The 21,595-nt window shown below is 35.5% G+C and overlaps 1 protein-coding gene across 3 annotated transcripts in view; it reads right to left on the bottom strand.

Moving 5' to 3' along the window:
• Positions 1–21,595, bottom strand: part of LOC111150778 (SUN domain containing ossification factor) — a 96,593-nt gene that overhangs the window by 9,136 nt on the left and 65,862 nt on the right. For all 3 annotated transcript variants that reach the window (XM_022508375.1, XM_022508377.1, XM_022508376.1), the window contains 6 exons: positions 21,171–21,261; positions 17,459–18,622; positions 14,650–14,737; positions 11,630–11,734; positions 9,930–10,084; positions 9,124–9,215 (listed from right to left, as the gene is read on the bottom strand). In XM_022508375.1, coding sequence (XP_022364083.1) covers positions 9,124–9,215; positions 9,930–10,084; positions 11,630–11,734; positions 14,650–14,737; positions 17,459–18,622; positions 21,171–21,261 — 1,695 coding nt within the window. The remainder of the gene's footprint in view (positions 1–9,123; positions 9,216–9,929; positions 10,085–11,629; positions 11,735–14,649; positions 14,738–17,458; positions 18,623–21,170; positions 21,262–21,595) is intronic.

Here is a 21,595-nt window from a genome sequence, read left to right as displayed (position 1 = left end):
ATATATATATATATATATATATATATATATATATATATATATATATATATTTGTGTGTGTATGTGTGTGTGTATACACACACACACATACATACATATACATACATATATATGCTTATGTGCAAGTGAATGACAGCAATGATATAAGGAATGGATGGGAGAAATTAGCAGTATTTTGACAAAAGAAAAAAAAGAAAAAGAAGTATCTTGTTATTACAAAATAGTTGTACTACCCATGAAGTGGTACAGTGTTATCTGAAAGTGGATTTGGATTAGTTGTAAATGTATATTGCAAAGTCCAGGGCAACTACAAGAGAAAGTGAAAGAAGAATACATGCTATGAAAGGAGAAAATATGGAATTATATACAATGCTGAACTTGAAGTACAAAAGGCAGAAAAAAGTATGAAAGACGAAAATGGAACAAAGATAACTAACAATAACAAACAGTAAATATTAATCGAACTGTATCAATAATCGCTTTAAACATTAATGGTCTAAATACACCATTTCAAGGATTTTAAGACTGGAACAAAACACGTGACTCAACTGTATGTTATTTACAAGAAACTGGCTTTAATGTTTAAAAAAACTTATACAGTTATATAGTATAATGATTCAACAGTTCTATACATTAGTCCCTCAGTGCTCATCATGATAAGTGTACTTTTTTTTTTTTTTTTTTTTTTTTTTTTGGATCGGAAGTTTATTTAACACAGGAGGGCTCAGACGACGTTGTTCTCCAAAGGTCTGAGTCCCGAGCACAAGCAGGGAGGGGAATTTATACCCTTCTGCTTCTGCATACCTGGTACTTTTGGGGCGCGGGAAACGGGATAGGAAGGAAGAACCTGGAAGGGCTTTGAGACAGGGACTGGAATTCCCTTGCTGGTTTGGTGAGCCATCTTAGAGTACAGTTTTTCCCTATCAATAGATGGAAAGAGGTATCTGGTTCCATTTGTATTTTTTGGTTACTAGTAAGGTTGAAAATGATAAATGTACTCTTAATCCCCTCTACCTATTTCACTCACTCATCCCCCAACCATCTCCCCTCTTGCAACCATCAGTTCATTCTGTATATCTAAGAGTCTCTTTGTTTTTCCGGTTTCTTAAATTCCACATATGAGTGAAATCATAACAGCATTTGTCTTTCTCTGATTTATTTCATTTAGCATTATACTTTCTAGCTCCATTCATGTTGTTGCAAATGACAAGATCTCATTCTTTCTTAAGACCGAGTAATGTTCCATTGTGTATGTGTATATATATATATACACCACATCTAATCCATTCATCTATGGGTGGACAGTTCCATAACTAGACAACTGTAAATAATGCTGCAATAAACAAAGAGGTGCATAGATCTTTTCGAATTAGTGTTTTCATTTTCTTTTCTTTTTTTTAAAGATTTTTATTTATTTATTTGACAAACAGAGATCACAAGCAGGCAGAGAGGCAGGCAGAGAGAGAGGAGTTGGGAAGCAGGCTCCCTGATGAGCAGAGAGCCCAATGAGGGGCTCGACCCCAGGACCCCAGGATCATGACCCGAGCCGAAGGCAGAGGCTTTAACCCACTGAGCCACCCAGGTGCCCCTGGTGTTTTCATTTTCTTTGGGTAAACAGCCAGTAATGGAATTACTGGATCATCTAGTAATTCTATTTTTAATTTTTTTGAGGAAACGCCATACTGTTTTCCCCAATGGTTATACCAGTTTGCATTCCCGCCAACAGGCATGAGGTTCCTTTTTCTTCATATCTTCACTAACACTTATTGTTTCTTATGTTTTTGATTTTAGCCATTCTGAGGTGGTTATCTCATTATGGTTTTGATTTGCATTTCCCTGATGATTAGTGATGTTAAGCATGTCTTCATGTGTCTGTTGGTTATCTGTATGTCTTCTCTGGAAAAATATCTATTCAGGGCCTCTGCCCACTTTTAATTGAATTATTTGGGGATTTCTTTGGTGTTGAGTTGTGTAAGTTCTTTATATATTTTGGATATTAATCCCTTATCCAATATATCATTTGCAAATATCTTCTCACACTCAGTAGGCTGCCTTGTCATTTTGTTGATGGTTTCCATTACTATACAAAAGCTTTTTATTTTGGCATAGTCCCAATAGTTTTATTTTGCTTTTGTTTCCCTTGCCTAAGGAGACATATATAGAAAAACGATTCTATGGTCAAAGTCAAAGAAATTACTGCCTATGTTTTCTTCTAGGAGCTTTACAGTTTCAGATCTCACATTCAGATCTTTAATCCATTTTCAGGGTTTTTTTGTGTATGATGTAAGAAAGCAGTCCAGTTTCATTCTTTTGCCAGTAGTTTTCTGGTTTTCCCAGCACCATCTGTTGAAAAGACTGTGTCTTTCCCACTGTATATTCCTGCCTCCTTTGTCATATATTAACTGATCATACGGGCATGGGTTTATTTCTTAGCTCTCTACTCTGTTCCACTTATCTATTTTTGTGCTAGTACCATATTGTTTTGATTACTATGGCTTCGTAGTATATCTTGAAATCTGGGATTGTGATATCTTAGGCTTTGTTCTTTCTCAAGATTGCTTTGGCTATTTGGGATCTTTTGGTTCCATGCAAATTTTAGTATTATTTGTTCCAGTTTTATGGAAAATGTTGATATTTTGATCAGGACTGCATTAAATCTATAGAATGCTTTGGGTAGTATGGACATTTTAACAATATTGGTTCTTCCAACCCATGAGCAAGGACCATCTCTCCATTTGTGTCACCTTTGATTTCTTTTATTAGTGTTTTATAGTTTTTAGAATACAGGTCTTGCACCTCCTTGGTTAGGTTTATCCCAGGTATTTTATTATTTTTGGTACACTGTAAATGGGATTATTTTCACAAGAAACATACTTTAAATATAGATACAGATGAAAAGTACAGGATAAAGAAAGATATGCTAACACAAATCAAAAGAAAACAGGATTCGGTATATTAATTTCAGACAGAGCAGATTTCAGAACAATGAAGTTATCGGGGATAAAGAGGACCATTTCATAATGATAAGAGGTCAATACTCCAAGAAGACTTACAATCTTACATTAAGGATAACAATCCTTAATGCTTATGTGCCTCACAACAGCGTGTCAAAATATGTAAGGCAAAAACTAACAATACTGCAAGAAGGAAGGAACACATGAATCCATTATATGGCTGGACGCTTATGATGTCCCTCTATCAGAAATGTACAGATCCAGAAAGCAATCAGTAAGCACAGAGTTAACCTCAACAGCACCAAAACCTATTGTATTTTTACATACCATCAGTAAACACACAAATACACACATGCATGCCCATGATACAATTTACAACAGCATCAAAAAATATTCTAGGAATGAAGCTCCCAGAAGTTTGACCCTTTTGGAGTGAAAAGGGATATGCTATATCCTTCCCAAATTGATATGCAATCTATGTAATCTCAATCAAATTTTGTTTGCGATGAAACATTTAATAGAGGATCCAAATCTATATGGAACAATAAAGAGCCAACAATGGCCAAGAAACCTGAAACACTTGAAAATTCATGTAAAATTATACACTGGAATTCCTATCTAACACCAAACATAAAAAATAAATAAATAAATAAATTCCAGGTAGATTAAAGACCTAACAATAAAAACTGAAGTAAATATTTAAAAGAAATTATAAGAGAGTATCATCCATAAACTTAGGGCAAAAAATTCTGTTTCAACAGGAGATAAAAAGCTAACCATAATGGGGGAAAATGTATACATTTGATTACACTAAGAGGAGCTTCTCTTATTTAAAAAAAACTCCATATAAAACACAAGTTTCAAAGCAAAATAAGATATCTGCAACATACTTATCAATGACTAGAATCAAAATCTTAAAAATAATTATATACCACTACAAAAGATATAAACAACCCAAAAGAAGACCAGGCAAAACCTTAAAATTGCCCAGGAAAGTCAAATAACTAAAAGGCATAAATAAAGATGTTCAACTTCATTAGTAATCAGATAAATGCAAATCACAACTTCACTGAGGTTAATGAACTTCACTGAGGCTAATGAACTTCACTGAGGCTAATGAACACTTTAAAACCTAAGAATCCTAAGTGTTTGTTGGCAAGAATGCAGAATAATGGAAATGCCCACAGCACTGGTGGAAGCACAAACTGTTTTACGGCCACTCTGGAAAAGCCTGCCCTGATGACTGGCAGAGCAGCATTCTCTATAATCCAGCAGTATTACACCTAGGTAGTATTCCTAGAGAAATTCATACAACTATGTTCCAGTATACAAATGCATGTTTACAGCAGCGTTAACTGTAATAGCCCCAAGCTAAGCAATAGTAGAATGGATAAATTCACTGTGAATTAGCTACTGAAATAGTATACAATATTGAAATGGGATGCAATCGTGTATATGAATCTCCCAACAGAACGCTGAAGACAAAAATGTTTACATGTGGTATGATTCAATTTATCAAAAGCTCAAAATCAGGCAAAACTTATATTACACTGTGAGGAATCCAAACACCGATGGTAAAACTATTAAGAAAATCAAGCGTATGATTATTTCAAAATTCAAGATAGCTATTTCTGGGAGAAGCAATACCAAGAATGCCCATCTTGTTCTACTCCTTGATCTGAATGTTAGCTACACAGGCATTCACTTTATAATTACTTTGCAAGTGTACATTCTAGTTGATGCACATTTTTGTTTTTTGTTTCCCTTATATTTCACAGTAAAAATGTGTTACAAAAAATCAAAACAATTTTGGTCCACCTGGTTTGTCAACAAAAGTGAGAGTTGCAAATCAAAGTATAAATCTGATGAAGAGAGAGAAGGATACTAAGAGAATAGACTTAAAATGAATTAATGTTAAGTTAAAACATGGATATAAGCCCCATTATTATCTTAAATACTTAGCAGGCAAGAGGTTATGTAATTTGTCAATTTTTTTTTTTTTTTTTTTAATTTGAGAGAGAAACAGCAAGAGAGAGCATGAGAGGCGAGAAGCAGACTCCCCATGGAGCTGGGAGCCCGATGTGGGACTCGATCCCGAGACTCCAGGATCATGACCTGAGCTGAAGGCAGTTTCTTAACCAACTGAGCCACCCAGGCGTCCCTGTAATTTGTCAATTTTGTATTAATCCGTATCAACTTTGTACAAAATCCTAGGATATATAATAATAAGACATGGAGCATTACAACCAAGCCACAGAAAAATGATTGTAAGAGACTACTATGAACAACTGTACTCCAAAAAATTGGAAACGTAGAAGAAATGGATAAATTCCTAGTAACACGCATCAAAATAAATCATGAAGAAAGAGAAAATATCAACAGACCAATAACAAGTAAGGAGACTGAATCAATAATCAAAACCTTCCAACAAAGAAAGCCCCCAACTAGATAGTTCCATTAAAGAATTCTACCAAGCATTTAAAGAAGAACTAACACCAATTCTTGAAACTCTTCCAAAAATCCGGAGGGGGAACACTTCCAAACTCATTCTATATAACCAGAATTACCCTGATACCAAGGCCAGACAAAGGCACTACAGAAAAACTACAGACCAATATCCCGAATGAATACTGATACAAAAATCTTCAATGAAATATAAGCAAAGGAAATTGGATAGCACATTAAAGGGATATTACATAAATGGAGATTTATTTCTAGAATAACAAGAATGATTCAACATATGAACATCAATCAATGTAATACACATTAAAAGAGTGAAGGACAGGGGTGCCTGAGTGGCTCAGTGGGTTAAGCCTCTGCCTTCAGCTCAGGTCATGATCTCAAGGTCCTGAGATCGAGCCCCGCATGGGGCTCTCTGCTCCGCAGGAAGCCTGCTTCCCCCCACCCCCGCCTGCCTCTCTGCCTAACTTGTGATCTCTCTGTCAAATAAATAAATGAAATCTTTAAAAAAATTTAAAAAAAATAAAAGAATGAAGGACAGAAGCCATGTACATGATCATCCCAACTGATGTAGAAAAAGCACATGAGAGGATTCAACACCTTTCATGATAACAATACTCAATAAATTAAGAACAAAAGGAAACCTCAACATATTAAAGGCCATTTATGAAAAAGCCTATAGCTGACATAATAATGATGAAAGACTGAAAGCTTTTCCTCTAAGATCAGGAACAAGACAAGGATGCCAGCTCTCTTCTATTCAACTTAGTACTGGAAGTCCTAGCCAGAGCAATTAGGCAAGAAAGGAAATAAAAGGCATCCAAATTGGACAAAAGGGGGGGTTGCCTGGGTGGCTCAGTCAGTTAAGCCTTGTACTCTTGATTTTGGCTCAGGTCATGATCTCAGGGTTGTTGGCTCTGGGCTAGGCGTGGAGCTGCTTGGGATTCTCTCTCCCTCTCCCCACCCACCCCACATTGGACAAAAGGAAGTAAAATCATCTCTGTTCAGAGATGACATGATCTCATACATAGAAAATCCTAAGAATTGCATTAAAAAACTGCTGATGGATTCAGCAAAGTTGCAGGACACAAAATCAAAGCACAAAAAAAACCGGCTGCACTTCTATACTTTTAACACTGAACAATCCAAAAAGGAAATTAAGAAAACAATTCCATTTACAATAGTATCAAAAAGAATAAAATACTTAGGGATATGCCCAAGAAAGTATAAGGAAAAACTACAAAATATTGACAGAAAAAATTAAAGAATATACAAACAAATTTAAAACAGAAGACACAGGGGTACCTGGGTGGCTCAGTCGTTAAGCAACTGCCTTCAGTTCAGGTCATGATCCCAGGGTCCTGGGATCAAGCCCCACATCAGGCTCCCCGCTCAGTGGGAAGTCTGCTTCTCCCTCTCCCTTTCCCCCTCCCCCTGCTTGTGTTCCCTCTCTTGCTGTGTCTCCCTCTGTCAAATAAATAAATAAAATCTTTAAAAAAATAAAAATAAAAAAGACACAAATGAGAAAACATCTCACGTTCACGAGTGGAACTTTTAATATTGTTAAGATGTCCATACTGTCAAATAATACAGATTCAGCACAATCCCTATCAAAATTCCAACAATATTTTTTTGCTGAAGTAGAAAAAAAAAAATCCTAAAATTTTTATCACTTCTCAAACGACCTCAAATAGGCCAAGCTATTTTTAAAAAGAATAAGGTTTAAGGATTCATACTTCCTGATTTCAGAACATGTCACAAAGCTACAGTCATCAAAACAGTGCTGTACTGGGATACCTGGGTAGCACAAGTACTACCTACGTCTGGTAAACAGACCACAGAACTCTTGGTTTCCGCTCAGTGTCATGAGATCAAACCTGGTGTCGGGCTCTACGCTCAGTATGGTGTCTGCTTAAGACTCTCTCTCCCTATTCCTTTATCCCTCCCTGCCACGATCTCTCTCTCTCTAATATATTAATCTTAAAAACAGAACAAAATAAAACAGTGTGGTACCGGAGTGCCTAGATGGCACAGTCGGTTAGTGTCCAGCTCTTGGTTTCAGCTCAGGTCGTTATCTTAGAGTTGTAAGATCGAGCCCTGCGTGCGGCTCTACACTGAGCACAAAGTCTGCTTGAGATTTTCTCTATCCTTCTGTCCCCCACCCCCACCATTTTCTGTCTCTCTCTCTCAAATAAACAAATCTTTAAACAAAATAAAACAAAACAAACAGTGTAATACTGGCATAAAGACTGGTAAACAGACCAAAATAATAAAGGACCCAGAAATAAACTCACACATACAGTCAAATAATCCTCAACAAAGGTAGTAAGACCAGCCAATGAGGAAAAACAGTTTCTTCAACAAATAGTCCTGGGAAAACTGGATACTGACATGTAAAAGAATGAAGTTAAACCCTATTTTCCACAATATACATAAGTTAACTTAAAATGGATTAAAGACCTAAATATAAGATGTAAAACTGTAAAATTCCTACAAGAAAACATGAGGAAACTTCATGACATTGGAGAAATTAACAACAAAAAAATTAAAGAAAAAATCTTTTAAATTAATTTAAATAGGACATTTCTCCAAAGATGATTTACAAATGTCCCAAAGCACATGAAAAGATATGCAACATCACTACATCAAAAGTCAGAGATCAAAACGGTGGCTACCCTGGGATGGGATGGATAGTGACTAAAAGAGCACAAGAAGTTGCTGGGATGCTGGATAATGTTCTCTCAGTCTGGGTGTGTTGGTCACACAGGTGTGTTCATTTGGTTTATGAAAATTCATCAAGCTTTACACATAACAATTACATTTTCTTAATACCTAACACTTAAATTAAAAATGTAAGTTATAAAAGAAAATCACCCAAAAGAACAAAAAAAGAAAGAAAAAAACAGGAAGGAAGAAGAGATTTACTAGTGTTAAGCAAACACACATATAATAAGGTTTTATCTGTGAACTTTGTGATCATAGTACATCAGCAATGCTCAGCAATGATTATTCAAACGATTTAATCAATTGAAACATGCTGCTTTTACTAAATCCTAAGGAAAGAGAAGCTAGTGATTATTAAGAAAGCAATCCTAATTGAAATATACAATTAACTTGGTTATTTTAATACTACTATAAAGCTAAGTCTCTTAGGAAGTGCTAATTATGAAAGAACGGATATAGAAAAATAGACAGTACAAATTCATTCATTTAAATTTAAGTATTCATTGAGTGTTAGACAATGGAATGTTTTATAGACCCTAGCCTATAAAAAAGAGATAAACTAGATTTTTTTTTCCCCCGGAAAGTGCCTCACAGTCCTCAACTAGAGACAAAAGGGGTCCTACCTGTACAAGAAGAGGAGGCAGATAAGCACAGGATGCTATGGGAGCACATTCAGGTTTTCCAAATCTGTTGAACTTTCTCAAACATCCCTTTCTAAAAAGAAATACTTCTAAACAGGAGCATGTGCAAACAAAGCTATCAGTGGCTAATTAAACTAAGCCTCCCTTCCCCACCCTCTGGGCTTTTAGGAATAAAGATAGATAGAAAGTGTGCAAGTGAGAAAGTGGCTTTGACGCAGCACAAACACAAAGGTTACTTATGCCCATTATTCTGTTGCAGATGGTTCTGAACACAGCACTGACATTATACTTATGCAGAAGTGAGCTAGATTCACGTTTATATATAAACATGGCACAAAAACCTACCTTCTTTGCCAGTTAACTGTAGAGACTTGGATCTGATGAGTGGGAATGAAGTTCTCCTTTTCAAATTCATATCATCATAAGACGAAAAACACCTAAAACATGAAGAAAATCAACACTGGGCAAATGAGTAAACTACATATAATTTACTCTGCAGCTGGGGCCTGATGGAAGCTACTGAGAACTGAACATGCCACAGAATACCAATCTCTAATGTAAAACTCAGTTACTGCTATTACATGTAAAAAAAAATAAGGATCAGGGACGCCTGGGTGGCTCAGCTGGTTAAGCAGCTGCCTTCGGCTCAGGTCATGATCCCAGCGTCCTGGGATCGAGTCCCGCATCGGGCTCCTTGCTCGGCAGGGAGCCTGCTTCTCCCTCTGCCTCTGCCTGCCACTCTGTCTGCCTGTGCTTGCTCTCTCTCTCTCTCTGACAAATAAATAAACAAAATCTTAAAAAAAAAAAAAAAAAATAAGGATCATTCTCTAAAATGTGCTATATTAAAATACCTATTATCCTCTCCCTTTGAATTCCACATTCAAGCATCCTTCACAACCAAAATATTTCAATGGTTTATGCACTTCTTATTAATGTTTTCTTTATTCCAGTCTATAGAACCTTCCAGATACAGGACTATCTTGCTAATTCCAATGTTGTTTTAACACTGCATCATATGATATTATACTGCATGATATTAACAGATATCATATGGGGAAAAAAATTATCTCAGTATTCCCTTATTCAGTAAAATTTCTCAAAAATATAAAAAAACACATAGTAAAAAATGTGAAATAAAATGGTGACATTACCTTTTAGGGCTTGGATATTGATTACTTTTAGGAAGTTTCGAAATATAATCTCCATCAAATTGAGAGGTGTTTCGACAACGCTGCATACAAAGCATTAGTCCCAAGACAACACAGAGAACCAAAGATATGACAAGATAGCTTTGTCGATCTGAAACCTGAGAGGAGAAAAAGGATTTAGTTATTATATATTTTATATATTATAGTAATATTAAATATTGTACTATTATATTTTGTTATTAGATTATTATTTAAAAATTTTATTAAGGAAAAATACCGTGGGATATAAAATTCAAAGAACAAATCATTTTAAACATTTTTTAATGTGTTTCAAAACCAAAAAATGCATGGCATGCTCTTAGAAAATGTACTACTAAGGTAATGTCTTACTTTGTCTTCTCCCCCCGCCCCCCACAAATCTTTAAACATTTTCAAACCTATGGAAAACTTTTAAAAATAGCAATGAATATATTCATGCCTTTCAACTATGTTCACCAATAGTTAATATTTTGCTACATTTGCTGTGTTTTTCCATCTGTACTATCTCCTACTTGGGGAGAAAAAAAAAATCTTGCTCCTACCTAGTCTAAATGCCCAGTTATTTAAGCAAAAAACATGGGGTCATCCTTAGTTCCCCATCCCACACATCCAATCTTTCATCAAGGCTTGTCCTTCTCTTAAATATTTCCTGAATTCAACAACTTCACAATGTTCTCCACTTCTAAAACCCTAGTCCAAATCAGTATCACCTCACCCAGGTTACGGCGACTACATCCTAACTGGTATCCTCCCCACTTCTGCTTTTGCTCTTCCCTAAGAGGCAATTCTCCAGAGCTACAAATAGCGAGTTTCTCAACGTATCCTCAATGAGATGACCCCCATCACTTCTTAATTCTTTCCAATGAGTTGCAATGATTAGAATAAAGTTCAAACTCTAAATTGCGTACAAAGGCCTCCATGAGCCCCACCATACCCTGAAGATACTTCTTACCTTCCTTTCCCTTATTCTGCTCCAGCCAGGCCAACTAAACATATCACATTGTTTCCAATCGTGGGTCCTTTGCCCTAGTGTGGCTAGTAACAGGTTTGTTCTGACCCGAGGCCCCACGTTGAGCACTCAAGTTCTAATGCCACTGCCTCAGATAAGCCTTCCAAAACCACCGTAGCTAAAGGAGCAACCCTTACCATACCACTCCATACACACACATTTCATTCTGCATTCCACTGTCCCTCACATATATTTACTGTAAGTATTCCCCCTCCCCCAGAAGAGAGGCTCTGCGCAGTGCCAAGGACACTCACTGCTGTACACTCCAAGGACTATAATGCTCACACCCACATACAATGGATGCTCAAGAAATACTTACTAAGTCGATAAAATTTTTGCTTTATTAAGCAACTCAATAAGCCTTTATAAACTGAAAATGACATATCAGTGGTTTGCAAAAGGCAAAAAAAGTTAGAACTGCTTTGTAACCATATTTTAGGTTAAGACCTAAACTACAAATGCCTTTTCCAAAAATTATCATAATTTGTGTATTTCCAAAACTTCAAAATGCCACATTCTGGTATTCTGAAGAAGCGCTCTATAAACTGACCATTTTGTTTGGCTGAAGTTCTTAGATAGCACGTTCTTAACAAGCCGGCCTTTTTAACAACCTCTATATATGCAGTGTGTCTTACAAAACTAGCAGTAACAATACCTCGCGTTTTAATTCTGCCACTGTTGTTGATAAGTTTGAAACAAGCTGTGTCATGTTGGTCAGCTGCGCCTGTAGTAACTGGATGGCTTCAGTTTGCCGCTGATCCTATGATAAAGGAAGAAGTATTATTTTTGTGTGTATGAAAGTTTTATCTGTACATTATATACACTGTATAACTTCCAGTAAAATTACTAAGTTCCTCAAGAAAAAAAAAATATATTAATACAAGTTTTTAATGAATCAATATTGTAAAGTGTGACCAGAAATTAAAAAAAAAAAAAAAAAAAAAAAAAATGCTAAACCCCCCCTCTCCTTAGCCCTCCAAAAAACCATTTTGCTATTTATTGCTACCATTTGGATTACTGTGTAATAACAAATTACTTTTCAAGTTAATATCAGCTCCATATACATAAACCAGCTGTATGCAAAATAATCACTTTGTCAAATACGTATTTTTTTTGTAAAGATTTTATTATTTATTTGACAGAGAGAGAGATCACAAGCAGACAGAGAGGCAGGCAGAAAGCCCGATGCAGGGCTTGATCCCCAGACCCTGGGATCATGACCCGAGCTGAAGGCAGAGGCTTTAACTCACTGAGCCGCCCAGGCGCCCCTATCAAGTAAGTATTTTTAAGCCAAAGCAGTCAGCACAAAAACATGTTGAAAATTTTTTGAAAAAAATTTTTTTTTTATATGAAGCAGGCTCATACCAAAAAATTTACAAGTTCTATTCTGTTGCACACTAGGACGGAACATAGGATGTCACATAGTCAAAACCCTACAACAGTTCATCTAGTCAATGCTAGAATATCATCAATGAAAATAAATTAATCAACAACCCCCATCTCTCTAGCTCTAGATTTTTAAAACTTTTATAATGAACAAACATGTTTTTATGTGAAATATTTGCATGCATACTTTAGGAAATTATGCATCATATTCCTCATCAGGAACCTATATTAGGGAGACTATACTGAAAATTTCAACTTACTACTGAATTTGGGGAGGACGAGAAGAAGGCAGAATGTAAAGAAAATCTAAGACTCTATTTAGGATCATGTATGAAATAGTTATATAACCATTTATCACTCTATACCTAAGTTTTCCAAATTTAGATTTATGTAAGTTTTAGGGGCGCCTGGGTGGCTCAGTTGTTAATCGCCTGCCTTTGGCTCAGGTCATGATCCCAAAGTCCTGGGATCGAGACCCCCTCAGGCTCGCCACTCAGTGGGAAGCCTGCTTCTTCCTCTCCTGCCTGCCACTCCCCTTGCTTGTGCTTTCTCTCAGTTAAATAAATAAAAACCTTAAAATAAATAAGTTAAGTTTTAAATCTCAACTGTGTGGGGGGGGGCAGGGGTGGGTGGGTTGGGAGAGATGGATTCATAAAAATATAACAAAAAGTTTCACTTACTTCCCTTACTGCAATACACTGTGGTAATTTCTAGCCTACTTCGTCTGTTTAAAATGCTGAACCTGACTCATGAAACTGTTTTTTCTGACTCACATTTGACAAATACTGATAAATTCCAGATAATTACAAACATTTAAAGAAAAAACTATGAAATTTAATAAGTTAACACTTCTAATCAAGATTTATTTCTAATACTGTTAATAATATATAAATTATTTTAAAAGTAAGTCTTTGACATCATAAAATATAGAGGGGAAATCATTTTAACCATTAAAATTAATAGAGTACTAAATAACTACTGTGTTCATGGGTCAGAAGATAATATTGTTAAGATGTCAATTCTCCAAACTGATGTATAAATTCAACAAAATCTAATCAAGATGCAAACAGGTTGATTTTTGTAGATACTGACAAGCTGATTCTAAAATCCGTATTAGCAGAACAGTTTTGAAAGAGATGAACAAAGTTGGAAGATTCACACTACGTGACTTCAAGAGTTCCTATAAAGCTACAATAATCGCCAACAGTCTGGTATCAGCATAAAAAAGGATGAACAGAATAAAAAAGAAGTCCTGAAACACACCCATATATAAACACACACACACACACACACACACACACACACACAAATATATGTTCAATTGATTTATATTTATACATAAAACGTTTAGAAGAAAACTGAGGAAAAATTCTTTGTGACTGGGTAAGGGGAAGATTTTATAGAGCAAAGAGAAAACAGATAAATAGGTTTTAACAAATTAAAAACTTCTGCTCTTCAAAAGACACTTTTAAGAGAATGATAAAACGAGTAACAAACTGGGAGAAAAATTTGCAAAGTACATCTCTAATAAAGGACTTGTATTTTGAATACATTTTAAGTAACTCTCAAACTTCAATTAAAAAAAAAAGACACTAAAGAGGAAATTTGTATGGAACCACAATTGGATTGTGTTATAGTTTAGAGTTTTAACTAGCAGTAAAATGCACTAAACTCTGAAACCTCAGGCCTCCTCGCTTCATCCCACCATCCCCTAGTCCCAGATAAACTTTTAGAAAAGTATAAAATTTCTTCATTATAGTAACACACTGTAAAAACTTTTAATAAACATCTGGATACTACAATACTGAAATTGTGTGATACTGAAATTGTTTCCTTAAAATCAACAAGACAGAGTAATGGCCGATATTACCAATCATACTGCATCACAGACAACAGACAGAGGAAAAAAAGAAGAAATGAAAAGGTATAAGGAATAAAAAGAAGAAACAGAACCGTTCTTATCTGCAATCAATTAGATGAGCGGTGTAGAAAACCACAAAAGATTTGAGTTTAACAAAGCTGCTTAAAAAAAGGCCACTGCACTTCTACCACATATACACACAGAGACTTGGAAATGTAACAGGAATGATGCTCAAGAAATTTTCTCTGGAGGAAAAACAGATGCCAATAGCTAGGTAATTTCCCAAATATGACATCACATAATAGGCTTATATCATCAACTATCAGGGGAAAGAATGAACCAACACTACTTATCCTTCTTACCAGCAAGAGCCTATAAAATTCAAAAGAAATTTATATAAAAAGTAAGTAGAGTTGAAGATGACCAACCTGCTCCTCTGCTATTCTTGAAGTATTCTGAAGTTTTACTATTGTTTTATTAAAAGCCTTCTGCATTTCCTCCATTTGTTTTCGGTACCTGTGGAGCAAGAAAGGATTTATTAAATAGCTTTAATTTCTTATTCATTAACTTATTACTGGAAACACACTTCTGATTTCAATATGTGAGATAAATATACTTTTTTTGAAAATGACTCTTACTGAGGCCTGGAACACTTACAAAGGTAAAATAAAGAGATCCCTTAGGTATCTCCTTCCTTAACATCAATTCTCCGTATCTCACTACTATGTAAGATCAGTCACATATGTGATCAATCAATTTATGACAAAGGAGCCAAGAATATAAAATGGGGAAAGAACAATCTCTTCAATAAATGGTGTTGGGAAAACTGGACAGCCACAGGCAAAGGAATGACAATGGACAACTATCTAACACCATACACAAAAAGTAACTCAAAATGGATTAAACACTTGAATGTAAAGAGAAACAGGTGGTAAGCATCTTGACACTGACCTTGGTGATGATTTTTTGTATTTGACAACAAAAGCAAAAATAAACAAGTACATATCAAACGAAAAAGTTTCTGCATAGCAAAGGAGACCATTAGAAATAAAAAGGCAACTTGCCAAATGGGAGAAAAACTTTGCAAATCCCATATCTGATTGAGTTAATATCCAAAATACATAAAGAACGTGTAACACCCAGTAATAAAAAATTAAAGAATCCAGTGGCAGAGGACCTAAACAGACCTCTTCCACAAAGTTATATGGACGGCCAACAGGTACATGAAAAGATGCTCAACATCACTAATCATCATGGAAATGCAAATCAAAACCATAATGAGATCACCTCCCATCTGTCAGAACAGCTATTGCCAAAAAGGAGAAGATGTAGCACATGTCGGCAAGGATGTAGAGGAAAGGGAACCCTTGTTGGTAGAAATGCAAATTGACGCAGTCACTCCGGAAAACATAAGCACGTTCCTCAAAAATTAAAAATCTAATTTATGATCCAGTAACTTGACTTCTGAGTATTTATCTGAAGAAAATGAAAAAACACTAAGTTGAAGAGATATATGTATCCCCATGTTTACTGAGGCATTATGTACAACAGCCAAGCATGGAAGCAGCCTAAGTGTTCATCAAAGGATAAATGGATAAAGTAAATGCGGTATCTGTATACGATGGAGTATTATTCAACCACAAAAAAGGAAATCTTGCCATTTGCCAACAACAAAATGGATGGATGGACCTTGAGAGCATTATGCTAACTGAAATAAGTCAGAAAGAGACAAATATCATACAATCTCATTTGTACGTGGAAATACAAATAATAATGAGAATAATACCCTCAAACTCATAAATACAGAGAACAAATTGGTGGTTATCAGAGGTAGGGGATGGGAGATGGGAGAAATGGGCAAAGGGGGTCAAAGGTACAGATTTCCAGTTATAAAATGTGTAAGTAAAGGGGATGTAATGTACAGCATGGTAACTACAGTTAATAACACTCGGTATTTGAAAGTTGCTAGGAGAGTACATCTTGAAAGTTCTTGTCACAAGGAAAACATCTTGTAACTCTGTGGTAATGAATGTTAACTAGACTTACTGTGGTAATCATTTCATAATATATACAAATATTAAACCATTATGTTGCATACCTGAAATTAATGTCAATTATATCTCAGTTAAACATAAAAAAAAAAGTAGTGATCTGTGATTCCTTTGTGGGGGCAGTTAGGGTAGGGAGAAACAGGTAGGAGGTACTTTTTTTTTTTTTAAGATTTTATTTATTTGAGAGAAATCACAGCACATGTGTGGGGCAGGGGAAGGGAAGAGGGAGAGAGAGCAGCAGACTTCCCACTGAGCAGGGAGACTGATGCGGGGCTAGATCCCAGGACCTAAGATCATGACTTAAGCTGAAGGCAGACACCTAACCAGCTGAGCTGGCCAGGTGCCCCAAGTAGGAGGTATTTAAGTGGGCACGCACGTACATGCACGCACAATTTGCCACTAAATTGTCTGTATGGGTTAGGAGGAAAGCCATTATAATATAATGGTGACCTTAGTGCCATCTCATTAGTAGCATTTTCATTTAAAAGAAGAAGGGGAAGGTGGTGTTTCAGATGTTCTAGACACTTAGTGCCTAGGTGGTTGCAAAATGTTAGAGGAGAAGCCCTGAGGACACTGGACACTTAAGGGATAAAAAAGACTAAAGAGGTATAAAAAAAATGGAGAACTGTGCCTGGGGTCCCTAATCATTGCACAAGCATGCTGGCACTTATGAGCACAACAGCATGAATTATCACAACCAGAACTAGGATTCTAGGACTTCTCTGAAAGACTACAGATGTTGCCTAATCATCCAATTCAGTCCACTCTAGTCTTCACTGATTTAAACTCTTGATATTTTGTCTAGTTCCACTAAGAGCTTCAATAGCTAATGTTTTTATAGATATTACATACACAGTATAGATAAATGTTACATAATTTTCACATGAGTACTGTGGTAACCAAACAGTAGAAGGAGCTAAAGTTACAATAGAAGAAAGGAGAAACTAATTGAAGATAATTAAAACATGTTGTCACCCTAATATATAAAGGTATTACATCACTCAGTACTTCTAAAAAAGAAAATCAGTTAAGTCATTGATCAACATTCAAGTAACACTCTTCACAGCTAAACGGTACTGACTACTACTATATCGTAAGATAATTAATCCTCGACTCCTCTATTCAGAAATCATCCTATGCTACTCATCTTGCCAAGGAGACTGTGCTAACTGATAATAAGGCTTACCTTTGGCTAAGCTCCTCCAGATAGCGGCCACTGAGAGACATGTTAACTTCTAAGGCTTTTATACGATTATTAAGTCTCATAAATACTGACTCCTTTTGGTTTGACCCATGTACAAGATTTCCATTAGTGTATCCTAGATCTGTCGAATTTTGCAATTCAGCATAGAAGTCTGTAGCTGTCCTCTGTAGCCCTCTTAAAAGGGCATCTTCCGGAGACTGTTCTTCCTCTTTTACTTCAGGTAATGAAGAAGAATCCAGAACAGGAGTCAAGACTTGCTTTGGTGTGTCAGCTGTGTGCGTTCTGGCTTCCCCATCTTCACCGTCTGGTATAGTAGCTGTGTTTACAGGTGGCACTATTGTTTCAGATAGCTTTGTGACAATGTGCATGGAGCTTGTATCTTCTTTTACAATATTATCCATTACTTCATTAAGTTTATCTGTTTCATAGATCACAGATGGCTTCTCCATAGAACTAAAACTCTCAGACTTTTTTTCTGTCTCATTATCACCCTCAACAGAAGTCTCCTGAGGGATCACCTGAGATGGTGTAGGTCCTGCCTCATATTTAAAAGGCTCAGATACTTCTGTTTTAGATAATGAATGGATTTCTGGAGTAACATCTAAGAGAAGAGACTGAGAAAGAGTTTGAGGATGGCTTGGTTCAAGTTCTATTGCATCTGCACTGTGATTAATCAAATCACCTTGATGCATACTACTTAGGTCACCTAGAACAATAGTTTCAGCCTCTTTTTCCTTTCTCTTGCTGTCCAAATCTCCACTCGGGGGTTGCAATACTGAAACATCCACTGATTCTGCAGAAAGTGGTAACGGCAGCTGAGGCAACACAAGATGATCTTTTTCTTTACTCACAGTAGTTCTGCTACGTTGCCGATAAAGAGCAACTCTAACTGAACACCATTCATATATGTATTCCGAAAAACTAGAAATACAGCAAATTGTGGTCAGTTCACTGCAAAATATTTGTGTCTCTGACTCAAACCAGGGTGATGATTCATCCTCCTGTTCACCACTACCCAGAAGGGTCACTGTAGATGGACTTGCCTCCTCTTCTTCCTCTTGAACCAGTTGTACAATTGGACTCTCTTTTGGAGTATCTGGTGATGTTAGCTCTGTATCCTGTATGTGTCCTTCAGTGGTCACATACCTAGAAATACATAATCATAATTACATATCACTTTAATTAGAAGTCTAAAGTTAAAATTATGCTAAAAAATCAATGTATCATACATCAAATAAAAGGAAGGCTAGAAATACAGAGGAAACTAAAATTTTTTTTGGATGAAATGTTCCCCTTCAAGTCATTTTGTTTATAACAAATAAGTACTATTCAGAAATGGTAACAGAAAGGCCATTTATTAAGCGATAAGACAGAAAACCCAAATCACCGTATTTACTAAACCAAATTTGCTTTTTAAAATGTCTATTTCAGAATTGCTTATATGTGGATTCTAGGAACTAGAATCTGGGATTCTTAATATATGAATGCACTTTGTATTTGAATATCATACTTTCAAAAGGTAGCTAGAAAATTCTTCTGTGGATGACTGGAGGAATTCCAGCATAGCATTACACACACACACACACAATTATCTGCATCTCTCCCTCCCCAAAGTAATCTTAACATCATCTGGGTTAATTTTTCATTATTTAAAGCCAAATACTTAAGAACTCTAATGAAAGTGCTGACTAGTAATAAATACTGCCCCATCTGTAACTTAATCCCATCTCTAGGATCTAGAGTCCATATAGAAGGTAGGAGAGTGTGGGGGATGGAGCTGGTAGAAATAGTACTGTAAACTATAATGTCTGTAGTTTATTCCAAGATAAAAATAAATTTCCAGGTGCAGCCCTTATAGCACAAAAGGTACAAACTGAAAAAATAAAGTCATTTGAATACCAAAAAAAGAAACATCTTCATATATAATTTTCCTACTCTGACAAATTACTAAGAATTCCAGGAAATGTCTTTGAATAAAAACTAATATCAGAGTAACAAAGGTAGCAATAAAATAGTATCTAAAAGCTAGATCATCTTGCTGGTAACAACTGGACAAAACTAAAACATAATTAGACTATGCTTCTCTAAATAGATGATATACAGATACATGGTCTCTAACGACATCTCTTACTTCTTTACTGCTTACTATCCACAACAGAAATAATGACAGTAAAAAGGAGCAGTGTCTGAAGAAATGGAGGGAGAAAAACTAAAGTGAATTAATTTGGTACAAATTAAGTTACATACCATCTATATATATCCTAATCAGAGCTATATTTTAAAAAACTCAAAGGTGGGAAAAGAAGTAAGTCTTTTCATAGTAACTTTAACAGTGACACCCTATCACGGATTCTTTCATTTTCATTTATCTTCTTCAAAGGACTGCCATACAGTCATCAAAAAGATTTAAAACAAATATAAAGAAACATTAAATTAAAAGTAAGCAATTACATTAAAAAAATCTATTAAAATCAAACTAATAGAGAAAAGTAAAAACTACTACATTAGCCTGATGTGGTATCTTTCAACAAACATTCATATGTATATATAGAGGGGAGTGTGTATATATGTGTGTGTGTCTGTGTGCGTGCATACACATATACGAAGTGAAATCAGTTTCCTTTAGTTCTGAAAAATAAGACATATATGTGCTGCTAACTGAAGAAGCCTAGTGCTAAAACTGGGACTAGCAGACACACTCCACATAATTAGAAACAATACCAAGAATGTCCCTATCCTAAATAGATTTCTAGGAATCAATGACATAGACTGCTGTATTTTCTCTCTAGTCATCCAATAAATATCTTTAATCACTTTCCGAATAAACACAGAATACAAATTTGTCACTGTGCCCTTCAAACCACAAAAAAATCTCATTTTTTAAATAGAATGGTATTTAGGAATTATAATTCAAACCATACCCACTGCACGTTTCATTATACATCTCCTGTTCAAATATCCCATCCTGTTAAGCAGAGTTCTAAGAGGAAAAGCTTTCAAAATTTTACAGGGTACATCTAATGAAACACACATAAACTTATAATAAACATACCCAATTATCCAGTCTATGAGCTTATCTGTTATAGATAAGAAGTTCACAGAGCAAAAATCTTAATCATCTCTAGTAGAAAAGACTAAAAACAACGGGGATATTTTATGTTAACTACATGACAGACATTCTTGTCCAAAGTGCCCACTGCAATCCGGGAGAAGACCGCTATCTAGTTCAATTTAAGAAAGTAAACACTCTAAGAGTTTGCTGTGAGACAAACAAATAATTTAAGAATCACTGCTCTAGGAATTTCAGGCACCCTTTATAGCTTTCAAGGCACAGCACAGGTACTTAATCAATGCTTTTAAATTTGAATTTAATAAATGCAAGCTTTTAAAATTTGTCCTCAAACCTATACCTACAGAATTAAGCCAATTATTTGCAATAAGAAAAGGATTCAGTGTTGTGAATAATAGAAATTATATATAGTATCAAAACAACAAACATTTGGTCTGGAGTGAAGTGCATTCCTGGTACCCAAAAAGCAACTTAGAGATATTTTAAGTGGCTGTGGAATGCCTGTCCCATGACTCAGAGCTTTCTATAGATAATAATTTCACACATAAATCCAAGTACCCTTCTGTGTACTAGTACAATTAGCTCTCCATTTTAAAAGAACTCTAATATCGCAATAGAACTTACTCAGGTGATGGAACAGGAGTTGAAACAGGAGCTAAGTCGGGCATTTTAGATGCAGCTGTGTCAGTGGCATTCTCAGATATACTTTTATTTCCTATTTTAAGAAAGATACCCACGTTGAGTTTAATTTTAAAAAACTATACCATGAAGATATTTCACTATAACAAATAAAGAACTTTAGTTTCTGGGGGAGGAAAAAAAGTCAAACAGGTTTGCTACTGCAGACTTTATTTTCTTCCATCAAAGTTCTTTTAGAAAGAAATGATCATACAAAATCAGAACTACAAATAATGCATATTCTTTCTCAACTTCTCAGACAATTTAAGCAAGTCAAATGACTATAAATTTTGTGTAATCTTATATGATTAACATGCCTTCTAGACACCTAAAGGAGTTACTAAAGAGAATGAGAAGAAATGTATGGGTCA

This window comes from Enhydra lutris, unplaced genomic scaffold, assembly GCF_002288905.1.
Source record: "Enhydra lutris kenyoni isolate GAN:26980312 unplaced genomic scaffold, ASM228890v2 scaffoldscaffold24, whole genome shotgun sequence".
Taxonomy (NCBI): Eukaryota; Metazoa; Chordata; class Mammalia; order Carnivora; family Mustelidae; genus Enhydra; species Enhydra lutris.
Note: the sequence above shows the minus strand (reverse complement) of the source record. Positions and strands in the feature narration are given on the sequence as shown.